Source organism: Pavona decussata, unplaced genomic scaffold (genome assembly GCF_977016875.1).
Source record: "Pavona decussata unplaced genomic scaffold, jaPavDecu1.1 SCAFFOLD_11, whole genome shotgun sequence".
NCBI classification, from domain to species: domain Eukaryota; kingdom Metazoa; phylum Cnidaria; class Anthozoa; order Scleractinia; family Agariciidae; genus Pavona; species Pavona decussata.
The window spans coordinates 4269842-4291581 of NW_028145434.1; the positions used below are offsets into that span (position 1 = coordinate 4269842).

A 21740-nucleotide genomic window follows, 5' to 3' on the forward strand; every position below is an offset into this window, starting at 1 on the left:
CAAGAAAAACAAATTACATTATTTTGATTTACCTTTTTCGCCTTTTCAGTAAAAGGCGAGATTAACTCGCAGTGTTATGATTAATTAAAATCCCAGCTTCTAAACGGTTTATTTATATCTTAACTTCTAACATAATTCATTTTGGCCCATTTTTAACTTCCTGTACATGGAAATTATGTTGATTTTACAACGACTTCCTGCACAGATAAAAATACTCCGGTCACGGCTTTCAGGAAACGTACTTTCTTACCGCAGCTCGTGCCAAATTACGTGATTGCTAAAACTAATTATTTATTGACACGTGAAGCGACATTTTTCTTCTCACATTCTTTGTCAAACGTGTGTTTAACTTACAGTTTGTTATAAAAGCCAGTATTTAAGGAAAAGTCGCAATCGTTTTAAAGGACGGTTGCACCTCAAGTATTCTTTATTGAGCTGTCAAGTGAGACCTATTTGACAGAGCTAACAAATTAAAAAAAAAAAAAAAAAACTGAAACACGTTATTTTAAGCGTACACGCATTAGTGGGGCCACGTTGAACTATCTCCTAGAAACGGAACCGCAATAACTATTCCAGTAGCTTCTTGAGTTCATGCATGGCTGTGATAGCCGTAGAACGGGAGACAAACTTTTGATGCTTCCGAAAACGATTGCAACTAAACCTGAATTTAAGCAACAGTTTGAGGAGTGAAGGAGTGAACCTAGATATGCATTTTGAGTCCCTACTAAACAGGAAATGAACGGAAATATATTTTTTAAACTATCATTAACTTTTTTCGTCAAATTTTGCAAGGACACATAAAAACAAACATGGCCACTTGCTGTCGTTCAAACTTTTGAAGAGTGATATGAAATGGGCTCTTGGTATTCAGACTCGTGCTACCTATCGCTACATAATCTGAAGCCTCCCTTAGATTCACATCAGAATATTGTTATTACGTTTACAGTCCTTCTGCTTTAGGGTCCCATCTATGAATGTTTGTCTTGGTAGATACGACATTTACGATTTGTCTACCCACTACTTTGGGTGATCTTGAATAATGCTGAATTAAGAATAATTATTTTACGGATGTTTTTTTCCAATATCGTTTTGGATTCAATGCTCTCAGTTGTCTGATGTTGAATACGGTTGGTTTAAAACGTGTTACTGACGCACATGTCAAAAGTCGGAAAGTATTTGAATGGCGAGAAAAAACGTGACTTGATGAGGCGCCTTGCACATGGAAATGAGTTTTAAATGAGTTATTTCAGTCATTTTATTCTGGCCCGTTGACAACTTTTTAAAAATACTTAAGTCAAAGGTCACGTATTTGCTTCGAAAACATGTGACCAAGGCTTACTCTCTAAAATTGTTTTCAAAACAACTACCAGATAAATGCCACCACGTCAACACTCAAGAAAAACAAATGACATTATTGCGATTTACCCTTTTCGCCTTTTCACTAAAAGGCGAATTTAACTAAAACTCCAGCTTCTAAACAGTTTTCTTATATCTTAACTTCTAATATAATTCATTTTGGCCCAAACGTAGTTTCTAACCGCAGATCGTGCCAAATTACGTGATTGCTCAAACTAATTATTGATTGACACGTGAAGCGACATTTTTGTTCTCACATTCTTATTCAAACGTGTGTTTAACTTGCAGTTTATTATAACAGCCAGGCTTTAAAGAACTATCGTCTAGAAACGGAACCGAAATCTCTATTCCAGTAGTATCTTGAGTTCATGTCTGGCTGCAATAGCCGTAGAACGGGAGGCAAACTTTTAATGCTTCCAGAAACGATTGCAACTAAACCTGAATTTAAGCAACAGTTTCTGGCTTTTGCTACCTTTGCTATTTGAAAGCAGCAGTTTGCGAACTTTGTGGAACTTTGTGAAACAAGTGCTTGGAAACCCTTGTTTGTTTTAAAGAAGTAACCTTAAGGAAAAAATTCCATTTATATCTTGGCGCTCAGAGTCGGGCTCATTAAAGCGTTCTGTTTTGACCAACGTTTGTACTTGAAATAGAGTAAATTTAATTAAAAAGGCATTTTTTTGACAAGAAGTCATTTGGGCGTGACTTTTCTGTAATAGATTAAAGATTGAAAATAATCAAACGACAACGATATTTAGATCATGGTGATATCATATCAACGCTTAGAAACATCTTGCATAGGTCTATTTGATGCCTTGTCTTCATTAGCTTTGTTCTTCTTTGCTTCTTTTATTGAAAACCTCTTAAGAGAAAAGTATTTCAGTGAGTCATCAACGCGAAGACTAGCAGTTCAGTAGTCAACCCAAACAGAGCTAATTCAGCGGCAGCGAACGTTACATTTCGTGAGTTGTGTGGTTGCGTAAAACTTCTAGAAAGATCCAAAATTCCGCTTGAAAAAAATTCGTTAAGAAGCATTGCTATTAGTGTTATCATTACTGTGACTTCCTCAAGCATGTCACACGTCGTTAATTGATTTTGTTTGGGTTATGGATCATGGGTAATTAATTAATGTACCGAAAACGTCCTATCAGTACTTACTTAAAAAAGCAAAGAATGAACACACTTTTTTTTTCCATTCAAACTATTACGTCAAGCAGCAGCTTTTTTTTTTTGACGCCTGCAATAATGCTTCGTTTCATGCTGAAATATTATGTGCATATTTAAGGCTATAAATATACGGTAAATAAGGTACCTTAAGCATCAGTCTAATCGGGAAGGCGAAGTTAACCCAGTACCGAAGAGACCTCCTGTTACGGTAAGTGAGAAAAAAAATCCTGACTGAAAGTTTGGGAGAACGGAGAGAGAGAGCTTGCTGTAGTTTCGCACCGCGACACACCATTAACGACTATCAGTGAATGCACGCGAACTATTATGAGCATTGAGATTTCGACGTTAGCACAAAGACACGAGGACATCCTTCAATACCTTTTGTCTTCATCGTTTTCAAAAAGAGTGAACTTAGATATGCATTTTGAGTCCCTACTAAACAGAAAATGAAGAGAAAATATTTTTTAAACTATCATTAACTTTTTTTTTCATACTTTGCAAGGACACATAAAAACAAACATGGCCACTTGCTGTCGTTCAGATTCGTGCTACCTATCGCTACATAATCTGGAGCCTCCCTTAGATTCACATCAGAATATTGTTATTGCGTTTACAGCCCCTCTGCTTTAGGGTCCCTTCTATGAATGTTTGTCTTGGCAGATACGACATTTACGATTTTTCTACCCACCACTTTTGGTGATCTTGAATAATGCTGAATTAAGAATAATTATTTTACGGGTGTTTTTCAGTTTCCAATATCGTTTTGGATTTCATGCCTTTAGTTGTCGGATGTTGAATGCGGTTGGTTTAAAAAGTGTTACTGACGCACGTGTCAAGAGTCGAAAAGTATTTAAATGGCGGGAAAAAAACGTGACCCGATAAGGCGCCTTGTACATGGAAATGAGTCTTAAATGAGTTATTTCAGTCATTTTATTCTGGCCCGTTAACAACTTTTTAAAAATACTTAAGTCAAAGGTCACGTATTTGCTTCGAAAACATGTGACCAAGGCTTACTCTCTAGAATTGTTTTCAAAACAACTACCAGCTAAATGCCACCACGTCAACACTCAAGAAAAACGAATGACATTATTGTGATTTACTCTTTTCGCCTTTTCCCTAAAAGGCGAGTTCAACTAAATAGGCCTTATCACGGTTTTCGACGCCATTTTGACGAGTAGGCAAACACGCTTGAAATAACAGTGTTTGTATGGAAATCCGATGTCAAATAATTTTTATAGAACATCGCTTCTGAAAAATTCATGAATTGGAAACTTTTGGCACTAGGAAAAGGATTTTAAGAAAAAAAATTGGAGGGATGTAGCTGTGCCGGAAAGCGTCCAGTCGTGTTTTGAACTTTCCACACCTTTGTCTTTATAGCGAACCAGCCGTGAACTGCTACTAAAGATAGTTCGCGGGAAAAAATACAGAAAAAATATCTTAAATTCTAACACAATTCATTTTGGCCCGATTTTCAATTTTTTTAGATTGAAATTATGTTGATTTTACAACGACTTCCTTCGCGGATAAAAATATTCCGGTCACCACTTTCAGGAAACCTACTTTCTAACCGCAGCTCGTGCCAAATTACGTGATTGTTACAACTAATTATTTATTGACACGTGAAGCGACATTTTTGTTCTCACATTCGTAGTCAAATGTGTGTTTAACTTGCAGTTTATTAGAAAAGTCGCAATCGTTTTAAAAGACAGTTACATCTCAAGTATTCTTTAAGTGAGTTGTCAATTGAGACCTATTTGACACATGTTGACAGAGCTAATAAATTAAATAAAAAGGTTATTTTATGCGTACACGCATTAGTGGGGCCAATTTGAACTTTATCCTAGAAAAAGAACCGTAATAACTATTCCAATAGCTTCTTGAGTTCGTGCAGGGCTTTAATTCCTGAAAGTTTGAAAGACACGAGGACATATTTCAATACCGTTCGTCTTCATCATTTTCAAAAAGCGTGAACCTAGATATGCATTACAGTTGTGTTCATACTAAATAGAAAATGTAGGAAAAAATCTTTTTTTATTCTATCATTAGCTTTTTTGTTAAACTTTGCAAGGCCACATAAAAGAAAACCCACATTACAAAGACCACATGGCCACTTATTTGTCGTTCAAACTATTGATGAGCGGTGTGAAATGAGCGTTTGGTCTTCAGACACGTGCTACGTGTCTCTTCATAATCTGAAGCCTCCCTTAGATTCACATAAGTATTGTCACTACGTTTACAGCCCCTCTACTTTAGGGTCCCTTCTATGAATGTTTGCCTTGGTAAATACGACATTTACGATTTGTCTACCCACCTCGTTGGGTGATCTTGAATAATGCTAAATAAAGAATAACTTTTTTACGGAAATTTTTTCCAATATCGCTTTGGAGTCCATGATTTTAGTTGTAAGATGTTGAGTGCGGTTGGTTTGAAAAGGTGTTACTGACACACGTGTCAAGAGGTGCAAATTATTTGAATGGCGGGTAAAAGCATGACCTGATGAAGAAAACGTGACTCGAGCCAAATTGAAAACGTAAAACCTTGCAAACTATCTTTCAGAAACAGAACAAAAGTGTTGTCTCCCACCGTCTCAGTAGCTCTCCTGTGTTTGAATTTTATTCTGAAATAGGTAGTCCAAGCATTATATATAGAAGGGACCACATAATAGAAATTTAAATTGTGATTACCGCAGGTCCACATCAGCCTTTGGCTGCCTCATTTCTAGCCTGCGATAACAAACAATGCACTTGAAGTGAGCTATCAAGTGAGACCGATTTGGCTGAGCTAAGAAAAATTGGTAACTTTTAAACGTACACACATTGTTGAGGCCCCTTCGAACTAACTATTCCAATAGCTTTTTGAGTTCATGCACGCCGGTATTGGTTGTCTGAACGTAAAGGAACTAGAAACAGAACGGGAGACGAAGTTTTGATCCTTCCGGAACCACTTGCCACCAAGCCTAAATTTTAGCAACAATTTCAAGCCTATGTTAGTTTTGCTATTTGAAAGCAGGAGTTTGTGACCATTTTGGAGCTTAAAAACACGTGTTTGTTTTGATGAATGCACCTTAAGGTAACATTTTAAATTGTTTATTGGTGCTCATGCAGCTCCGGGTGCATCAGAGCGTTTTATTTTGACTAACTCTTTACGTCAATTGGAGTAAATTTAAATTAAAAAGGATTGTTGTTAACAGGAATCAATTGGGCGTGAATTTTCTGTAATTGATTGAAGATTGAAAACAATCATACGGCAACGATATTTTGACCAGTGTGATGGTATACAGCTATCAACGTCTAGCAAAATCAAGCATGGGTTTATTTTATGCGTTGTGTTCATTAATTCGTTCCAACTCTTCTTTGCTCCTTTATTTAAGACGTCCTTATGAGCAAAGTATTTCAGTAAGTCGTCAACAAGAGGGCCTGATTTCCTTCGCCCATTCTTGAAAGCTTTCGTCGCGCCATTTCGCCCGCCTTCGACTTCTCAGTGGCCCCTGGGTCTCCAAGGATGCAACATTTCGAGCCTTTTGGCCAAATGTCCACACACAATAAAAATACTTAACCTAGCTAAGTTAGGCTAAGACCCGTTGTAAGAGGGCGTATTCATTAGTTCGCCCACTCAGTCTACGCCTCAAGCAGTCTTACACTTCTCTCGTACTCACCAAACTTCTCGAGTGCATCCATAACTCGATATATGCACTTTAAGCATGAACCAATTCTTTAGTGGAGAAGGAGACTAAAGATCCAATCTAAATGTAATATTTTAGTAGCTTTTTTTAACTGAGTTTTGAAAACTTTGAAGTTAATTTCCTGTTTTGACTCCTCTTCTGTGGAATTCCATACTATTGCCCCTTTACAACGTAGATTGAATTTACCATGAGTTGATTTTCTTTTCTTTAAGTCTAAGTTGCCATAAGCAATGTAATCGATGCAAGACGTGTAAACTGTAAAATATTGTATTGTAACTGGTTTTTGTGTGTTGCAAAAAAATGAAATTAAAACAAAATACCAATACAATACACTAAAAAAGAGGAAAAAAGTTGTTCTTACAGTTATTGAATGAAATTTTTGATGCTAGTCTAACATTATAATTTTCCTTAGAAGATAACAGTTTAAAGAAATTGTCAATCCTTATAGGAAGCAAAAGATGGTAGAAATCAAACATAAAACTAAAAATAAATAAATAAATAAATAAATAAATAAATAAATAAATAAATAAAAAGTTCCAAAAATATTAATATTCATAGATCACAGAAGAGAGGACTTGATGGTTCATCTGGTGCTGAGAAAATCATTCTCCTCAGTGCCTTTTCTCAAGAACAATTACAGGTTTAAGGAGGTTTTATAAGTATTCCCCCAATTTAACTGCCGATATGTTAAAATGGATTGACTAGGGAATAACATAGATGTATTAAAATATCAATAGGAACAAAATAGCGAACTTTAGGTTTTTTTTTTTTTTGGCAAAAAGCTCGTGGATGTGTTGTATCCAATTTAGATGAGGGTCAATGATAATGCCTAAGTATTTCACATGAGGTTCTTCCTTAATTATTAATTGTTTATTAATTTTAACAGTCTAGTTACAATATTGTGGAATCTTTTCTGAGTTGGGTGGAACATTACGTAATTCAATTTTTTTGTTTTACTATTCTATTAGTTTCTGTTTTAGGGTGTGACCTTTGAACTGGAGAAGCAATCGCAGACCAAAGAACAAAATGAATGCCAAGCAGCGATTCTCATGTGGATTAGGAAATGTTTTCAACGATCTCCTTCGTCAATTAATAATGTCGTTTGCAATATCATTCTTGATGAAAGTAGCCGAACTACCACCTTCACAGGCAGGGATCGCTTTGCTAATTGCGCAGCTTACAGATGCCTTAAGTTCTCCGATAAATGGCCATTTGGGTGACAAAGTAAATATTCCTTTTGTTACAAAGAAGATGGGCCGCAGAAAGTCGTGGCATTTCGTTGGAACAATGATGATGGCTATTGGGCTACCTCTTCTGTTCAACCGATGTCTATTGTGCATTCAATACAGAGAAGCAAACTGGCTGCCTCTTACCTACTATGGTTGCGTCTCATTTGTTGTATGCATAGCCTACAACATGATCGAAATAAACCATCTGTCAATCATCTCATCTGTCACTGACACGGTTAGAGAAGCAACTGCCCTGAATGCTGTCAGGTAACACGAATTTTTGGTAACCGTAACCTTTACACCTGCTGTTATTTTGTCTAGGTCCCGTTGGAAACATCCGAGAACCATACCGTTTAGGTATCCATTTAAGGACGGTGCCTCCTAGTACAGAAGTATTTTTGTACAGTTTATGACTATACGGGTAAAGCAGATCTTAGTATGGGCCACTGGAATCCAAAAAGAAAATTGGGGATAACTGTGGCAATTTTAGAGATAATTAAGCAACAATTATGCTAAAAAGCAGTAATAAAAAAAAGCAATGTATGGCGAGTTTTTTTTTCCAAATTGAAGCTTTATTAACTCTGAAAAATGCATGGCTACCCCCAATTTTCTTTTTGGATACAAAGAGCACTTGCTAAGTTCTACTTTGTCCGCATAGTTTTAAAGTGCGTAAGAATATCCCTGTATTAGTAGGCACCACCCATAGGAAACCCGAGTATCTCGAGATGTGCAGAACGTATGCGCTGTAGCAAACGTAGGCACCGCCCTTAATTAATGCAGAAATAAACTTCGTAGGAAGGATAATAATTGTTGTAAAAACAACGTAAGCATGAAACGTAGGCTTATGTCAGTTAAAAAATTACGTTTTTAGCTGTAGTTCTTGTTGTTTATTACTGCTTTTAAAGTTAAAAGAACCATATAGCAAGTAAAAGACTTCATTATATCTTCCTCTCTTGTTTCCTTATTATTAACAGGTCCGTCTGCAGCTTTTTGAGTGGCATTTATGTTTATCTGATTGCATGGGGACTTCTTGGGCAGGATAGTGGAGACAACTTGGGACCTGAACATTTAAATCAGTTTGCGGTTAGTTGTATTCTCCTCTAAGATTGCATTCGAGTAGTTGCATGATCAGAAAAGACTGATAAATATTTTGAACCGTAGCACTGAGGATTAAAACTCTGACCATTTACCAGCTGCCGAAGCAAGGTATCGTTTATCTTAAGCAGTAATTTCCTTCCAACACTCTTCATTTTTGTCAGTGGAGGAAAGCACGGGAGATAATTTTCCCCTTTAAACACCTATTTTCAAATTTAGTGTAATTTCACCAGTTTAACATTTGTTTTTTCATGGATGTGCTGAAAGAAATAAATAACAAAAAATTAAATCCCTTTATACTGCATGTGGTTACGAGGTACAAGCAAATGTCATAAGAAAATAAGAAATAGAACACCGAAATACGAATTGCTTTATCATCATCATCATCATCATCATCATCATCACCATTACTAATAGTAGTACTGGTCATAGTAGTAGTAGTAGTAGTAGTAGTAGTAGTAGTAGTAGTAGTAGTAGTAGTAGTAGTAGTAGCAGCGTTAGTAACAATAGAAATTTACCAAGTAACGGAAAATCGTGTTCATTTCTTATCCCTATAGCACCTTTCTTGGATTGCTACTGGAACAGGAGTAATCTTTACAATTATTTTTTACATCGGAACGAAAGAAACGAAGGATACTCGCCCTCTGCGAAAGATCAGTACACCTATGGACCTTGTACATGTGGTAAGTAGAGTTATTGCACATAGAGAACGTTAGGGAAAAGAAGGGGCTCAGCGGTTATATAAGTCTTTCGACCTTTTGAGATTAAGTCATGTAGCTGGAATGCAGGCTTGCTCGCAATTGACACAGCAGAGCATAAGGGAGAGGGTACAGGAATGGTAGCAAATCAAAACAATGATAGCAAGTCACGTTCTCCTACTTCGTATCCCTCCTCTTAGGCTCATAGTCGTAATAAGCAAACTGTTGTCATTGCAAAGTAACCCTTTTTATGCCCACAGTCACTTTACGGGGAGCAAGGAGGAGGGATTGGGTGGGCAGTATTGATTCTACCTGCGCAAACTTTAACGTTTATGAGCTCTTTTTAACCTCCTGCCTATTTCAGAAATTTGAATTATGATAGAAGCATTCCGTACATTTCACGTTTTTACATCATTTCGGTGATCTTAATTTTGGTTTTGGTTACTTTAGCCAACTGTTGTGGTTTTCTGTATTTTTGGGGAAAATCCTGAAATCCAAGATGGCAGATCCAAGAAACCCGCTGTGCAGAAATTACGATATAATTTACAAGACATATAACGTCATTTCCCCAATGTTATTATCATTTTAGAATTTCTCGTGCACAACAGACAAAAATTTCAGTTTGTAGCCTAGTGCGTTTGCATCAACCCGGTGGTTTTACAGTTTGACTCAAAAAGAGTATAGTTACACCACATACAAGCTTAATTGCTTTGTTTTTTTCAATTCCTTCATAGCGAATTTTTCTTTGTTCAATGTTACACTTCATTGTCGTAAATGTCTATACCATATTCATTCCTCTAGCATGGAAAAGGACTGTAGATTTATAGTTATCGTCGAAGTTTTGGTTTTCTTAATAAGGTATTTCTTTTTCAATTTCTAGAATTTTAAAAGACCGATTACAGATAACCAGTCCACTAATGCAATGGTGTTTGGAAGGGGTGACGGTGAGTTTACTTAATGGTACAACAATGTATTAGTTATTGCACTATCCGTTAAAATGTTAAGGGGTCAGCAAGATATTTTAGTAATAACTGTAGTTAATCATCTGACTACATTTTCATCGACCAGGTTAAATTTGTCTATGATGTCAGTAAGTTATCCATCCCAAGAAGCCTTTGTTCAGACTTTTGGATCAAATAAATTAAAAGTAAACTTCACAATTATTCAGGCCCGATAACAATAAGAAAAAAACGAGAAAATTCTAAGTGATTCATTGGCTTGGATGTAAATAGCACCACCTTGGTACTTTCCAATAATTTTTCAAGTACTTGTCCAGCAAAAGTGGCATCCAGTTTAACATGCATTAAACGGAAGGCAGACCAAAGCACAAACGATGCTAAATATCGTCCTGCTAGACCAAAAAAGACAAGACAATACTTTTATTTTCAAGGATTCAAGAGTGAATCTTCCACCCTTGCTAAGACGTTTACTGACTTGATCATGGCGAAAAGGATGGTTGATTCAAATGACAAAACAGAAACAGAAGCTATCCTAGGAAAAAGAAGTTGGCTGCAAAGATTTGTTGGCGCCCTGTTTTCCGATGAGACAGAAGAAGATCGTGGCGATTCAGCTGGAGAACCTCAGATCTCTCAAGGGAACGTAGAAGAAACGCCTGAGAAGCCTACAGGTGCTAAATTTTATGGTTTATTTCAATTCATACTATTTGACAGCAATATATACCAACTATCCTGAGTTAAGATAGCGCCGAATTTGGCGATTCAATGAACCGATTGAGGTATTTGGCGAAACATCGCCAGGCGTGTTCATTACTTCGATTATGATTTTTGATGATCACCGCGACCGGCGTATAAAAGCTCCAAATTCGCCGTTTTTCACCTAGTGTGCCCGCTTTCAGAATTTTGTATTCTCGTTATGGACTAATTAAACGGCAATATTATGATTTGACTCTGGCGGCCGTCAACGAATTGGAAAATTCATGTTTTGTTCAAGTGATTTCTTTAAAAATGTTAATTTGTTATCATAATTTTAGTGACGTAGCTGTCAAACTTTCATGGACTATGGCACTGTGACATTCCTACGGTAGTCAATTCTACGCCTCTCCTTCCATGCTCAGCAGCTAGAGAACGCCCATTCAAAATAGAATTGTTTTTATCCGGTAAAATAAAAGAAAATAACCTTTGATTCTTACCATTTTTCGACTGCGAATGGATTTTTAAATCACTTTTAGCTAAGGAAATGTTTTTGCTATTGTTATTATTACTAAGACCTGATAGCACAAGTGGAAAGACTGAACCAGGAACGTAAAAAGAGTTTCATCTTGCGTTTTTTGGAGGGAATTGGTCACATCATGATGGGAAATCAAGACCAACCAGCAGACGGCTACGCATCCGCAGTCACTGTCGAGGATGGTGATGACCAAGCTACGCTAGATAACGAATATAAAGCTGGGCACAATACCTGGTGAGTAGAATTGAAAACCCCCTAAAAAAATGCTAAAAATAAACTAACCTTGCGGCTGTAACGACCAAAGGTCTGGTATTTTTTTGCAAAGAGTAATGGAATAACTGGTTAACTTGTTCTTCTTACAATGCAAAACGAGGGATTGTTTATTTGTTTTCGGCCTCTGTTGATTTTTATTGTAGCGATCACTTTGGATTCACATCTTTTGACCTCTTTACAAAAATTCTCTCTATTACAATTATCACAAAGAAAACAAAAAGTAAATTCATAAACACAAAACAAAAGAAAAACGTGCTTTTTACCTTTAACTTGAAATTCAGCTCTCGGCTAGGAAATTATTTGATTCAAAGTTAAAGGGCTTCAAAGGAAATTCAAGTACACCTGGCGCCCTCCATAGTTTGGCATGGATAATTAAGGGGGATCTACATTAATGTATGGGATAACACTTTGTTTTAGCTGGCAACAAGATGCCAACGAAAGTAATAGAACAGACATAGCGGAAGAGGATTATAAACGTTCCCTCGAGACAGAACCAAATGATGTAGATGAAAGTAGCAGCGTGGACGTTCGGCAGAGAAAGAAAGGCATAGTGATGTCTTTGGAAGACATACATAAGCTCGGAAGTTGTAATCTGGGGTTCCAAAACGAACGCATTGAGGCGAAGAATCCTGTCGAGTCTTGGGAAGACTCTCATTCCGTTTGCACTCATTTTAAAGTAGACATGTCGGCCTTAGAGAAGACTGAAAATAACCGGAAGGTGAGCTTTCTTGTGGAGAAAGGTGGATCTGAAAGGTTAGAAGAAGACGAATGCTCCATTGCTGTAACTTGCGATGCTAAGCCCTCTAGTAGAAAAGGTAGCATCCTTGACGTTTCTTGCGAGTCTGAACCACCTGAATCATCTACGAAAAGGAGACCTAAGACGATGAAGGATTGGTTGGTTAATCCGCACCTATACAAGGTTAGTTCAGTCAATGTGGCTCACAAAGTATTCCAGTACTTCCTTGCACTTACAATTTGATTTATCATCACTACCATTCTTTAGCAGTTGGATCTACAACTACATATATGTTGTTGAAGAGACTCCAAAGCATTGATAAGATTTAAGGAGGATCTGAACCCTTTGGTACAATTCTAAAGCGGCGTGTTAACATGCCGATTAAAATTGGATAGAATACATAAATATAAAATAATAAAAAAATAGGGAATAGTGTGTTCGTTTTGGAGTTATGACCATTTAAAGCTCGAATTAGGGCTTAAATAAGTTCCAATTGGTAATAGGATTCCTTTTTTTTATTTTTAAAATACACAGTTTGTGAAGTGTCCGTTTTCCACTAAATATTTTATTCATACAATACAATACAATACAATATTTATTTCGCCATATACACAACATTTACAGATGGGAAGAAAAAATGAAGAAAAAAATTGAAGAAAGAAAATAAATGGCGAGGAAACCTGAAAGAAACCACGAGGCTTATAACAAGTCAGGCTTCCTCACTTAACTAATCTTATATTAGAATTACAATATGGACTTATGGTAAATTAACTTTGACCGCGCACACGTACACATACACATATTAAGTAAGTTAGTTAGTTAAGAATTACAGCCTTACAGAAGTTAATACCTAGAAAGAAGAAATTCTTTAAGCTTTCTTTTAAAAGAAGCGGAGGAGGGAGAACTAGTTATGTCAGAAGTTAGCGAATTATAAAAGTTTGGACCTTGAAAGTAAATTGAAAACTTCCTGGTGTTCGTTCTGCACAGTGGCAAGCGGAAGGACTGAGCATTCATAATTAAAAGCCTTTGTGAAATTTATGTAGAGAGTAATTAGGAACGTCTTAAAAGTGCGTAATGACTTCAAAAATACATGTTTTATAATACATAAGGACTAAAGAGCACCCTGTACTTACCTTGGCGATGTTTGCTTACCTATAGGTTGCAGTTATTATCACCTGTTCACGTCTTGTGCAGGATGCAGTCTATGCGTATTTACCACTTTACTTAACGGAGAGTATGGGCTTTGGAATGGTGAGGGCAAATAATCTCATTGATCTCCATTAGATCAGAAGTAATTGAAGTCAGTTTTGAACAACAGAACTATTATTTTCTTTCCTTTGTTGAAACTTTCAAGAACGGATACTCAGTTTTTAAGTTAAGCATCTTCCTTACATTTTGTAAGTATAGAAGTTTAAGATTTTCAAACCTCAATTTATCTTTACTTTATTTTATTTTTTTTGTCTTTTTTGCAGCAAGCTATCGCCTATTTCCCTCTTGTTCTTCTCGGTAGTGCAGCTTTGGCCAGTACCGTTTCAGGCCAGCTAAACACCAAAATCGGCAGCAAGGTAAAATGGCTAATGACCTCTTTAAACATATTTTGGGAATAAGGAAAATCAGTCGAATATCTTGATGATAAGTAAGATAATTAAACTAAGTGATAGTTTTCTAAAGCAAGCATTGCGAATACTATGATACACAGTTGACATTCTAACTGATCGAAGACGACTCAAATATATAATTTCATCTGCAAGTTTGTTAGCTTTGCGTCTTATCTTAACCCTATCTACACTAAGGAGATGGATGGAAATTGTCAGCGTTGGCGTTGCCACATATGAAGTTTTGATAGGTGAAAAGGCGCTAACCAAACTTGCTAGTCTTTTTCTAAAATATATCTGTGAATAGCTGTCATGACACGTCCATATTTATGGTGACTTCTAGTTGTTTATCATTTCAAAGACTCATTAATAATTCATAAGTCCATTGACCTATCAAATGGTCGATAAAACATCACGTGCAGTAGTTTTAAAACCGATAAAACATCCTCCTTATTAGTATGTGGTGTTTAATCTTTTTCTCATATGCTAATTTCCAACGTTCACAAAAGCATCATTGTTATGAACTCCCTTGACACACGCTTTTCCAGGAATATTTTTGAAGCAGTTCAAAAAACTCGCAGCACGTGTTTTATCGGGTCTAAAACCACAAGGCTGCGCCTCGTGGTTTTAAATCCCGATAAAACACTGCTGCTCGTGTTTTAAACATTACTTAGTGTTCTTTTATTGGTTTTGATCACTTTTCCGGTCTATTATTGAGGAGTTAGGAGATATTGGAGGAAACGTGTGAGTGCAGACAACCATGGCCAACGAAATTCAATTACAGTCAGACCTGTTTTTTTAATGATGACATCTGTGAGAAAGCTAAACTTGGACTTATTCGAACCACAGCAGAAGCTATCGAGCTGAAGTCAACTAACTACGGACTCAATCCCATTCCTTTTGAAAAAGATGGATTCCAACAAAAGCATTTTTTTTACGGTTGTTACCTAGTTTAGCTCCTAACTTTAATTACAGCCATTCCTTGCAACTGATCATGGAAAGAGAACTATATTAACTTTCCATTCTACCTTCTTCTCCAACTAAAAATAGGTCTTTTTCTTCCCAGAGACTGAAAAAAAAAGCTGTTATTAATTAAGCTTTGTTCATTTTTTTTACAGTGGACATATCTGTTGGCTTCCCTTTTTGTGATTGGTGGATCGGTATATTGCTACTTTCAAACTCCTTCGCTGAGGCAGTACACATATGGGCCCGTAATTTTGGTAGGAGCTGGCATGTCCATCATGTATGTTATGGCTCTTGCGTTTGCCACTGAACTTATTGGAGACGACACGGTAAGTTTTCATTTAAATGACACTACATTGTAATAGACCATCAACACAAAATCATTCGGGATTTTTGTCTGACACGGTGTTTTAAATAAAGGAACCAAGTTGATTTATTCCGTTTTTGTTTTGTTTTTTTGAAAACCAAAAGGAGCGGTCCTCAAAAGTACATGAAATGCCAAAAGGAGTAACAAACGTGCACAACGTTGTGTTGCTTACATGTATAGGCAGAGCTGTCCTGTTGAACTTCTGCTTAACTTCCGAACAAATTATGGCAAAAATATCCCACGTTAAGTCGCTGACAATCCTCGCGACTGCTAAGACGAAGTGGTGCATCGTTGTGGAGAATAAGCTGAAATTATTTCCATTAAATAATGGTTATATTTTTCTGCTACAGGAAACCAGTGGATCGGCGTTCTCCATTATCGTCGTTATAGCACGGCTTTCAAGCGGAGCATTATTCATGTCAATACAAGAGTTTTATCCGGAAGACGAGTAAGATTTTCTCTAAGCAACTCCCTGTGTTCTTCAAATGTGATATAATATATACATTTCAACCGTTTCGAGCCGTTTGGCACCTTTAGTTAATAAGTTGCAAGGCCACGAAGTCATACACGTTTCAATTCGACTGAACGATGTGACCTTGATAGGAAAAAGGGGAAGTAATAAGATATATTTTAATGTACACATTGACCCAATGAATGAATTTCTCCTTCAGATACAGCGAAAGTGGTTAGAACATCAGACTGTTATGGTTATGGTCATAGGCTTCACATCCGCTGTCTGGGACTTTTTTCCCTTTGTATTTTTCCGCACGTCACAAACTGATCACGTCTACTCGATACTAATAGGGAGTTTAAGAAACGAGGACAGTAACGGTTACGAGAAAGTCATTTAAAAATTTAACTTCTCGTTTTTGTAACTCTTTCGCAATTATTTAAATTTGTTTAACTTGGAAAATGCTGGCGAACTCTCCAGGAACTAAATTAGTATGAACGACGTCAAAGTAAGGAAAAGTAAAGAAGTTTTTTCGTCATATGCTCCCGTTGTCGAGAAAACCTAAAATTTGGTCATTTCACGCTGTTGTTTTGCAGAGGACGGCAAAGAATTGTACCAAAATGTAAAACGCACGTGCAAAGCGATTGTTTTTGCTCATGAAGCCCATTGTTTTGTGGTGTTCTCGTTACCGTTACCGTCCTCGTTTCTTAAACTCCCTAATGACACGAAAAAAACGAAAACTTGAAAAACATTAGCCTAACATTTTTCAAGTTTCAATCCATTCCGACCTACTCTGTCTCTGGCCAGAGGCACTAATCGACAGTTTTATTGCACTGGGACGATAATTTATAACAAAACTTGACAATATTACTTTTGGTTTCTGTTGTCAGACAAAAGACTGACATTTGTGGGTTTTTAAATGACCTCAAATTTTTGTGATACTTCCCCTTTAAGACGCTGTAGACATCAGATGTATACGTGAAAAAAATCGAATTTCTACAACTAAGCTTATCCGATAGAGTACTGCAGAGATACCGGAGTGTAACCATCGTTGCTTTGTCATTAAAAAAAAAAAAAAAAAAAGATTTTCTTTTTTCATCTACCCATCTACGTGTTATTTTAATTGCGTTTTCTTTTTCTTCTGCCGTTTCTGTTAGCCCCAAGTCAAATGCAAATACCAGGGAATACGTTCGGCACGTGTTTTCAGTGGTTCCTGGAATACTTGCGCTGACAGGCTTCCTGTTGGTTTTGTTTTTCCAGCCTTCACTGCCTTGTTGCACTGGAAAAGGTTGGTGTATAGCACTATGTAACTTAGCTGCTGTTCATAAAAATCACAGTAAAGTCACACAGTTCCGTGTGTAGCGCTCAATATTTATATATTTTTTTAGTTTAGCCTTTAGGAGAGACCAATTGAATGTTACTGTGACCGTTTGACGAATCTATTAAGAGCAATTCTCCAGGAAAGTGAAGCAAAGTTGGAAATGAAAATTTTTAACCCCCCCCCCTTCATTTTTTGTGTGGAGGTAGGTTACCTGGAGGGATGAACAAAAACAGCCATATTTAGATCGGCAGGTGCGTTGTTGCCATGGAAACCGCACTTGATCACGTCGGCCTGAGGTCTATGTTTTGACCGAAAAATTCACTCTCAAATAGTAAAAATAAACGAGTCTGGTTCTCGAGTACATGTGAACCAATTCAAATGAAATTCATGCAGATGGTAGAACCACTCTCCCAGTTTATAAAATTTGCTGTTAGAGTATTTTGGGTTCTATAATCAAGAAGACCTTGGTCGTATTACTATGTTGCCTGTCAGCCATTTTGACAAGAAGGAAAAACAAGCACAACCATATTCGTTATTTCTCCGAAAGTACTCTTTCCACATAAACCAAATTAGCAGCAGGGCTTACATAGATATTGAAGTTTATAAATATTATAAAATCTACTTGGGGAAAAATATATTCTGGCCATGGGTTTTGAAGACATCCGAGGCAAGTTGCAAAAAATTGCAAAATTGGAAATGTTGAGGGCTCCAGTATTTGGCTCAAACAGGCTTCAGATAGAGAATATCAGCTTCAGAGGTTTTTTCATTCATCTTACCTGTTACCTACATTTGATTGATTCGGATTTGACCAACGAAATTTGATGAAATATAAATTGAAACAAAGCCTACCTTGCAACTTTTGGGAATTTATTCAGGAGGCTCTTGCCGTATAGGATGGGTCTCTCCTCAGTTCGCTTGCTCCATTTCCTTGACCAAATCTTGCACAGACTCTAGCGGAAAGGACAAATCTAACTGCCTAGCCTCGCCGAACATCTACTTTTAGACCAAAGATGATGATGCATTAACCCGAATAAAGAACAGTCGAACAGGTCAAACACAGTCGTGTGTCGAGTATCGAAATAATTCATCATTACAATCCATCCAGGAAGTTAAATAGATGCATCAAGATCACAGCTGAGGAAATGCATGTCTGCGACGATTCTGAATAACGTCTTTGGCTAAATCGAGCCGTACATTCCGTGGTGCATGGTTGAGAAGCGAAGAAATCGTTGTTTACGACCTGTTTAGTTTGTAGACCGGAAATGCGAGTAGCAAAACCGCTGACCGGATGTAGTTTTAAATGCGATATACCCGCTTTTTGTTTGTTTGTTTTTGTAGCTTCGGCTAATTGTCGCAATGGCATTACCTCTTCTTTAGATACTTTTGGTACAATATATCATTGATGGGGGGATAAAAGGACGACTTTTGATCCGCTTTTATGACGGTTTTACAGTGGTGAATAAAGAGGACAAAATAAAAGAGCTTCCGACTAGTCGTTTTACGCAACCACATAAGCCGCCCATGTTTCCTGGGTTTGTTTGTTTTTAATTCATTGCTTATTGGATGTTAAGGATGGCCTGCATGTAAGATACGTCGCTGATCTGGGGCATTAGCGTATACATTAGAAGTTACGAAGTTGGAATTTTTGACCCACTTCTCCTCCAGAAATAAATAAGTCCTCTTCAAGCCGATAAATTTTCACATTCAGTACCTAATACCTACCCAAATTTTGGCATTCTTTCTGTTTATTTATTTATTTTTTGCTGTTGTTTTTTTTGATGGAGGGAGGGGTGACCGGACGTAAATTTGTGCCGTCGATCAAAACACTGTAAGGGAAATTTGCATATCGTCGTGCGAAGGAAAATATCCTGGTCGGGACAATGGAAAGTTGGTCTCTTTCAAATCCCAAAAGGGACGTTTCGGTTTGTGAGTGCTGTGGAAACAATATAAAACTCAGTCAATGTCAAAGGGATATTTCCAGGCACGTGTAAGCCTATAGGGACTTAGTATCAACCGTGATGAAATCAGCGACGAAATGGATCTTATTCTTTGCCGTGCAAGTAAATAATTATAAGATTTCACGCGCGAATTTTTCATTCTCTTGTCACGAATAGTTCGATCATAACTGAATTTGTAATTGCATTTTCACAGTCTAAAGGGCAATTTTTTTTTTTGGGGGGGGGGGGGGGGGGTGCGGCTTTTATGATCATGCGTTCAATTTTCACCCAAGCTTCAGTTCAGCGTCATTTCCTTTGTTTTTGTTTTAGTCGGTTATTCTGGTTTTTTTTTTTTTTTTGGCTTTCTTCACCATTGCCATTGTGAAACAACCCCATTACAAGAGGATATCATTACACATACATCTGGTGTTACATCCCATTACATTGTGTTACATCCGGTCAGCAGTTGTGCTCTTCGGACTTCCGGCCTATGCGTTCAGTTTATTTACCATTCTTGGCTTGTCGACTATCGCAATATCTGACCCGATTTTAGCCAAAGACGTTACTTTGGATTGTTCAAAGGCATGCATTTGCTTTGTACATCGATCTCGACACATTAACTTTACTTCCTGGCTGAATAATATTGATGAATTTAGGTGCTCGACGGCAGAAATCGCAAGCATTACGACCATGTTTTGGACTTTGTCAACTATTCTTTCTCAAGTGTATACGGGCTACTTGTATCATCATCCCTGGTCTGAAACACAGCAAACTGGATATTCGATGGAAGTAACTGTTAGTCTGCGCTAGATTTGGTCAAAAAGACGGAACGTGCGAAGGAGAGATACTGGAGAGAACCACGCGACGAAAGCATCCTGAAGAAATTCCCAAAACCCTCATGGTAGGTTTTGTATCAATTTATATTTCATCAAATTTGTTGGCCAAAACTTTATTTACTAAATGTAGGTAGCAGACAAGATGATAAAAGATACTTTTGAAGCTGATTTTCTCTCTCTAAAGCCTGTATGAGCTAAATACTAGAGCTCTTAAAATTACCAATTTTGCAATTTTTTGCAATTTGTCCCAGGTGTCTTCAGCACCCATGGCCAGAGTATAGTTTTCCCCAAATTGATTTTATATTATTTAAAAACGTCAATATCTATGTAATCTCTGCTGCTAATTTGGTTTATGTGGAAAGAGTACTTTCGGAGAAATAACGAATATCGTTGTGCTTGTTTTTCCTGCTTGTCTAAATGGCTGACAGGGAACATAGTAGGACGAGCATTTTCTTCTTGTTTATAAAACCTAATTTATTGTAACGGCAAATTTTATAAACTGGGAGAGTGGTTCTACCATCTGTATGATTTTTATTTGAATTGGTTCACATGCACCCGAGAACCAGACTCGTTTACTTTTACTTATTGAGAGTGGAACTTTTGCTCAAAACATGGTCCCAAGGCCGACGTCATATAGTGCGGTTACCATGAAACGATACATATGCCGATCCAAATATGGTTGTTTTTGTCTATCCCCCAAGGTAACCTACCTACACACAAAAATTGAAGAGGGGTTAAAATTTTTCATTTCCAACTTTGCTTCACTTTCCTAGAGAATTGCTCTTAATTAGTCTCTTTTGGATCTTTCTTCAGTTAGGACTGAACTGATCATGAACGAATGCTATAATATGATTGATTGATTGATTGATTGATTGATTGATTGCTTGGTTGATTGGTTAATGGTTTCACTAAGTTCACGATATTTTTTTTAGCGGGGTTCGCTCTTTCCCGTCCAAAGCTTCGATCATTAACCAACCAAATAACATACACGTATTGGTAAACAAACTTGTTGGTAACATGTAAGAGGATACTTAACCATTTTCATAGTGGGTCTGCACTCAGTTTCCAGGCATTCGTTTAATAAAGGGACAATATTAAGAACTTTTCCAAACACACTACAACAACAAAGATTTCAAAAAGTTAAGAAAAAAATAATAAAAAATATAGTGATTAGAATCGCAGATCACTTACAAGAGACACTTTGAAAGAAGTAAGAATCGTTGGCGACGTAACAGAAGGCGGAAGAGAGACAGGATTCAAGTCATCAATGTAACGATTAAGAAACGAGTATTTTTAATCTTAATTCGTGTTTACTAATGGTTCGGAACACGCCTATTGACCGAACGATCGTGACTTATTTGTAGGTTACTTTTCTGCCTCTTCCCTCTAATCTACTACATAATAGCTAATCTTTTTCTTTTTCTCTTATATTAGAGTCAACTACTGCGGAGGTTACCACTGAAACAAAAAAAGACGATTCTTCATTTGACGTTAAAGTTGTTGCTAGCTGAGGAACAAAAACGAACTGAAAAAGTTATTAAGCCTGGCTAAATTTTGAACAGCAGTTTCGCACTCAATGCACTTAAGCTGTTACTCGGAGATTTTAGTGTTAGTTTTACCCCAAGTTCATTTTGCATGTCAAACTGAAGTAGCTGCTATCTTTGTATACTTTTATAAGTTCTGTAAATAAGAAAAGTAGTAAAACTGGCCAATTAGTCCGCACCTCAGCTTCTCCACAACCCCCTCCCTACCACCCTTTTATCTTACTAGCCTTACGTAAGAAATCTAGTGTAATCGACAACAGTGTCTCTGGATTATGGATTAAAGTTTAGAAGACTATTCATCTCAGG

At 37.1% G+C, this 21740-nt stretch overlaps 1 protein-coding gene across 1 annotated transcript; it reads left to right on the forward strand.

Annotated features, from left to right (window-relative positions):
• The first annotated feature begins 2659 nt into the window (after positions 1-2659).
• Positions 2660-21401, forward strand: LOC146488316 (uncharacterized). The gene is made up of 14 exons (XM_085120795.1): positions 2660-2728; positions 7171-7698; positions 8406-8514; positions 9084-9209; positions 10105-10168; positions 10615-10851; positions 11450-11645; positions 12102-12603; positions 13579-13671; positions 13893-13985; positions 15134-15307; positions 15696-15793; positions 16954-17084; positions 21325-21401. Exons 2-14 carry the CDS (start codon positions 7229-7231, stop codon positions 21399-21401), a joined length of 2370 nt encoding a protein of 789 aa, XP_084976921.1. The 5' UTR covers positions 2660-2728; positions 7171-7228.
• Positions 21402-21740: the final 339 nt, after the last annotated feature.

Bases quoted from the DNA above. Each gene is read 5' to 3' on its own strand.
- LOC146488316 (XM_085120795.1), top strand. From the start codon at position 7,229: ATGAATGCCAAGCAGCGATTCTCATGTGGATTAGGAAATGTTTTCAAC. The intron at 9,210-10,104 runs GTAAGTAGAGTT...TTCAATTTCTAG, and splicing joins CTATGGACCTTGTACATGTG to AATTTTAAAAGACCGATTAC. The intron at 13,986-15,133 runs GTAAAATGGCTA...TTTTTTTTACAG, and splicing joins ACACCAAAATCGGCAGCAAG to TGGACATATCTGTTGGCTTC.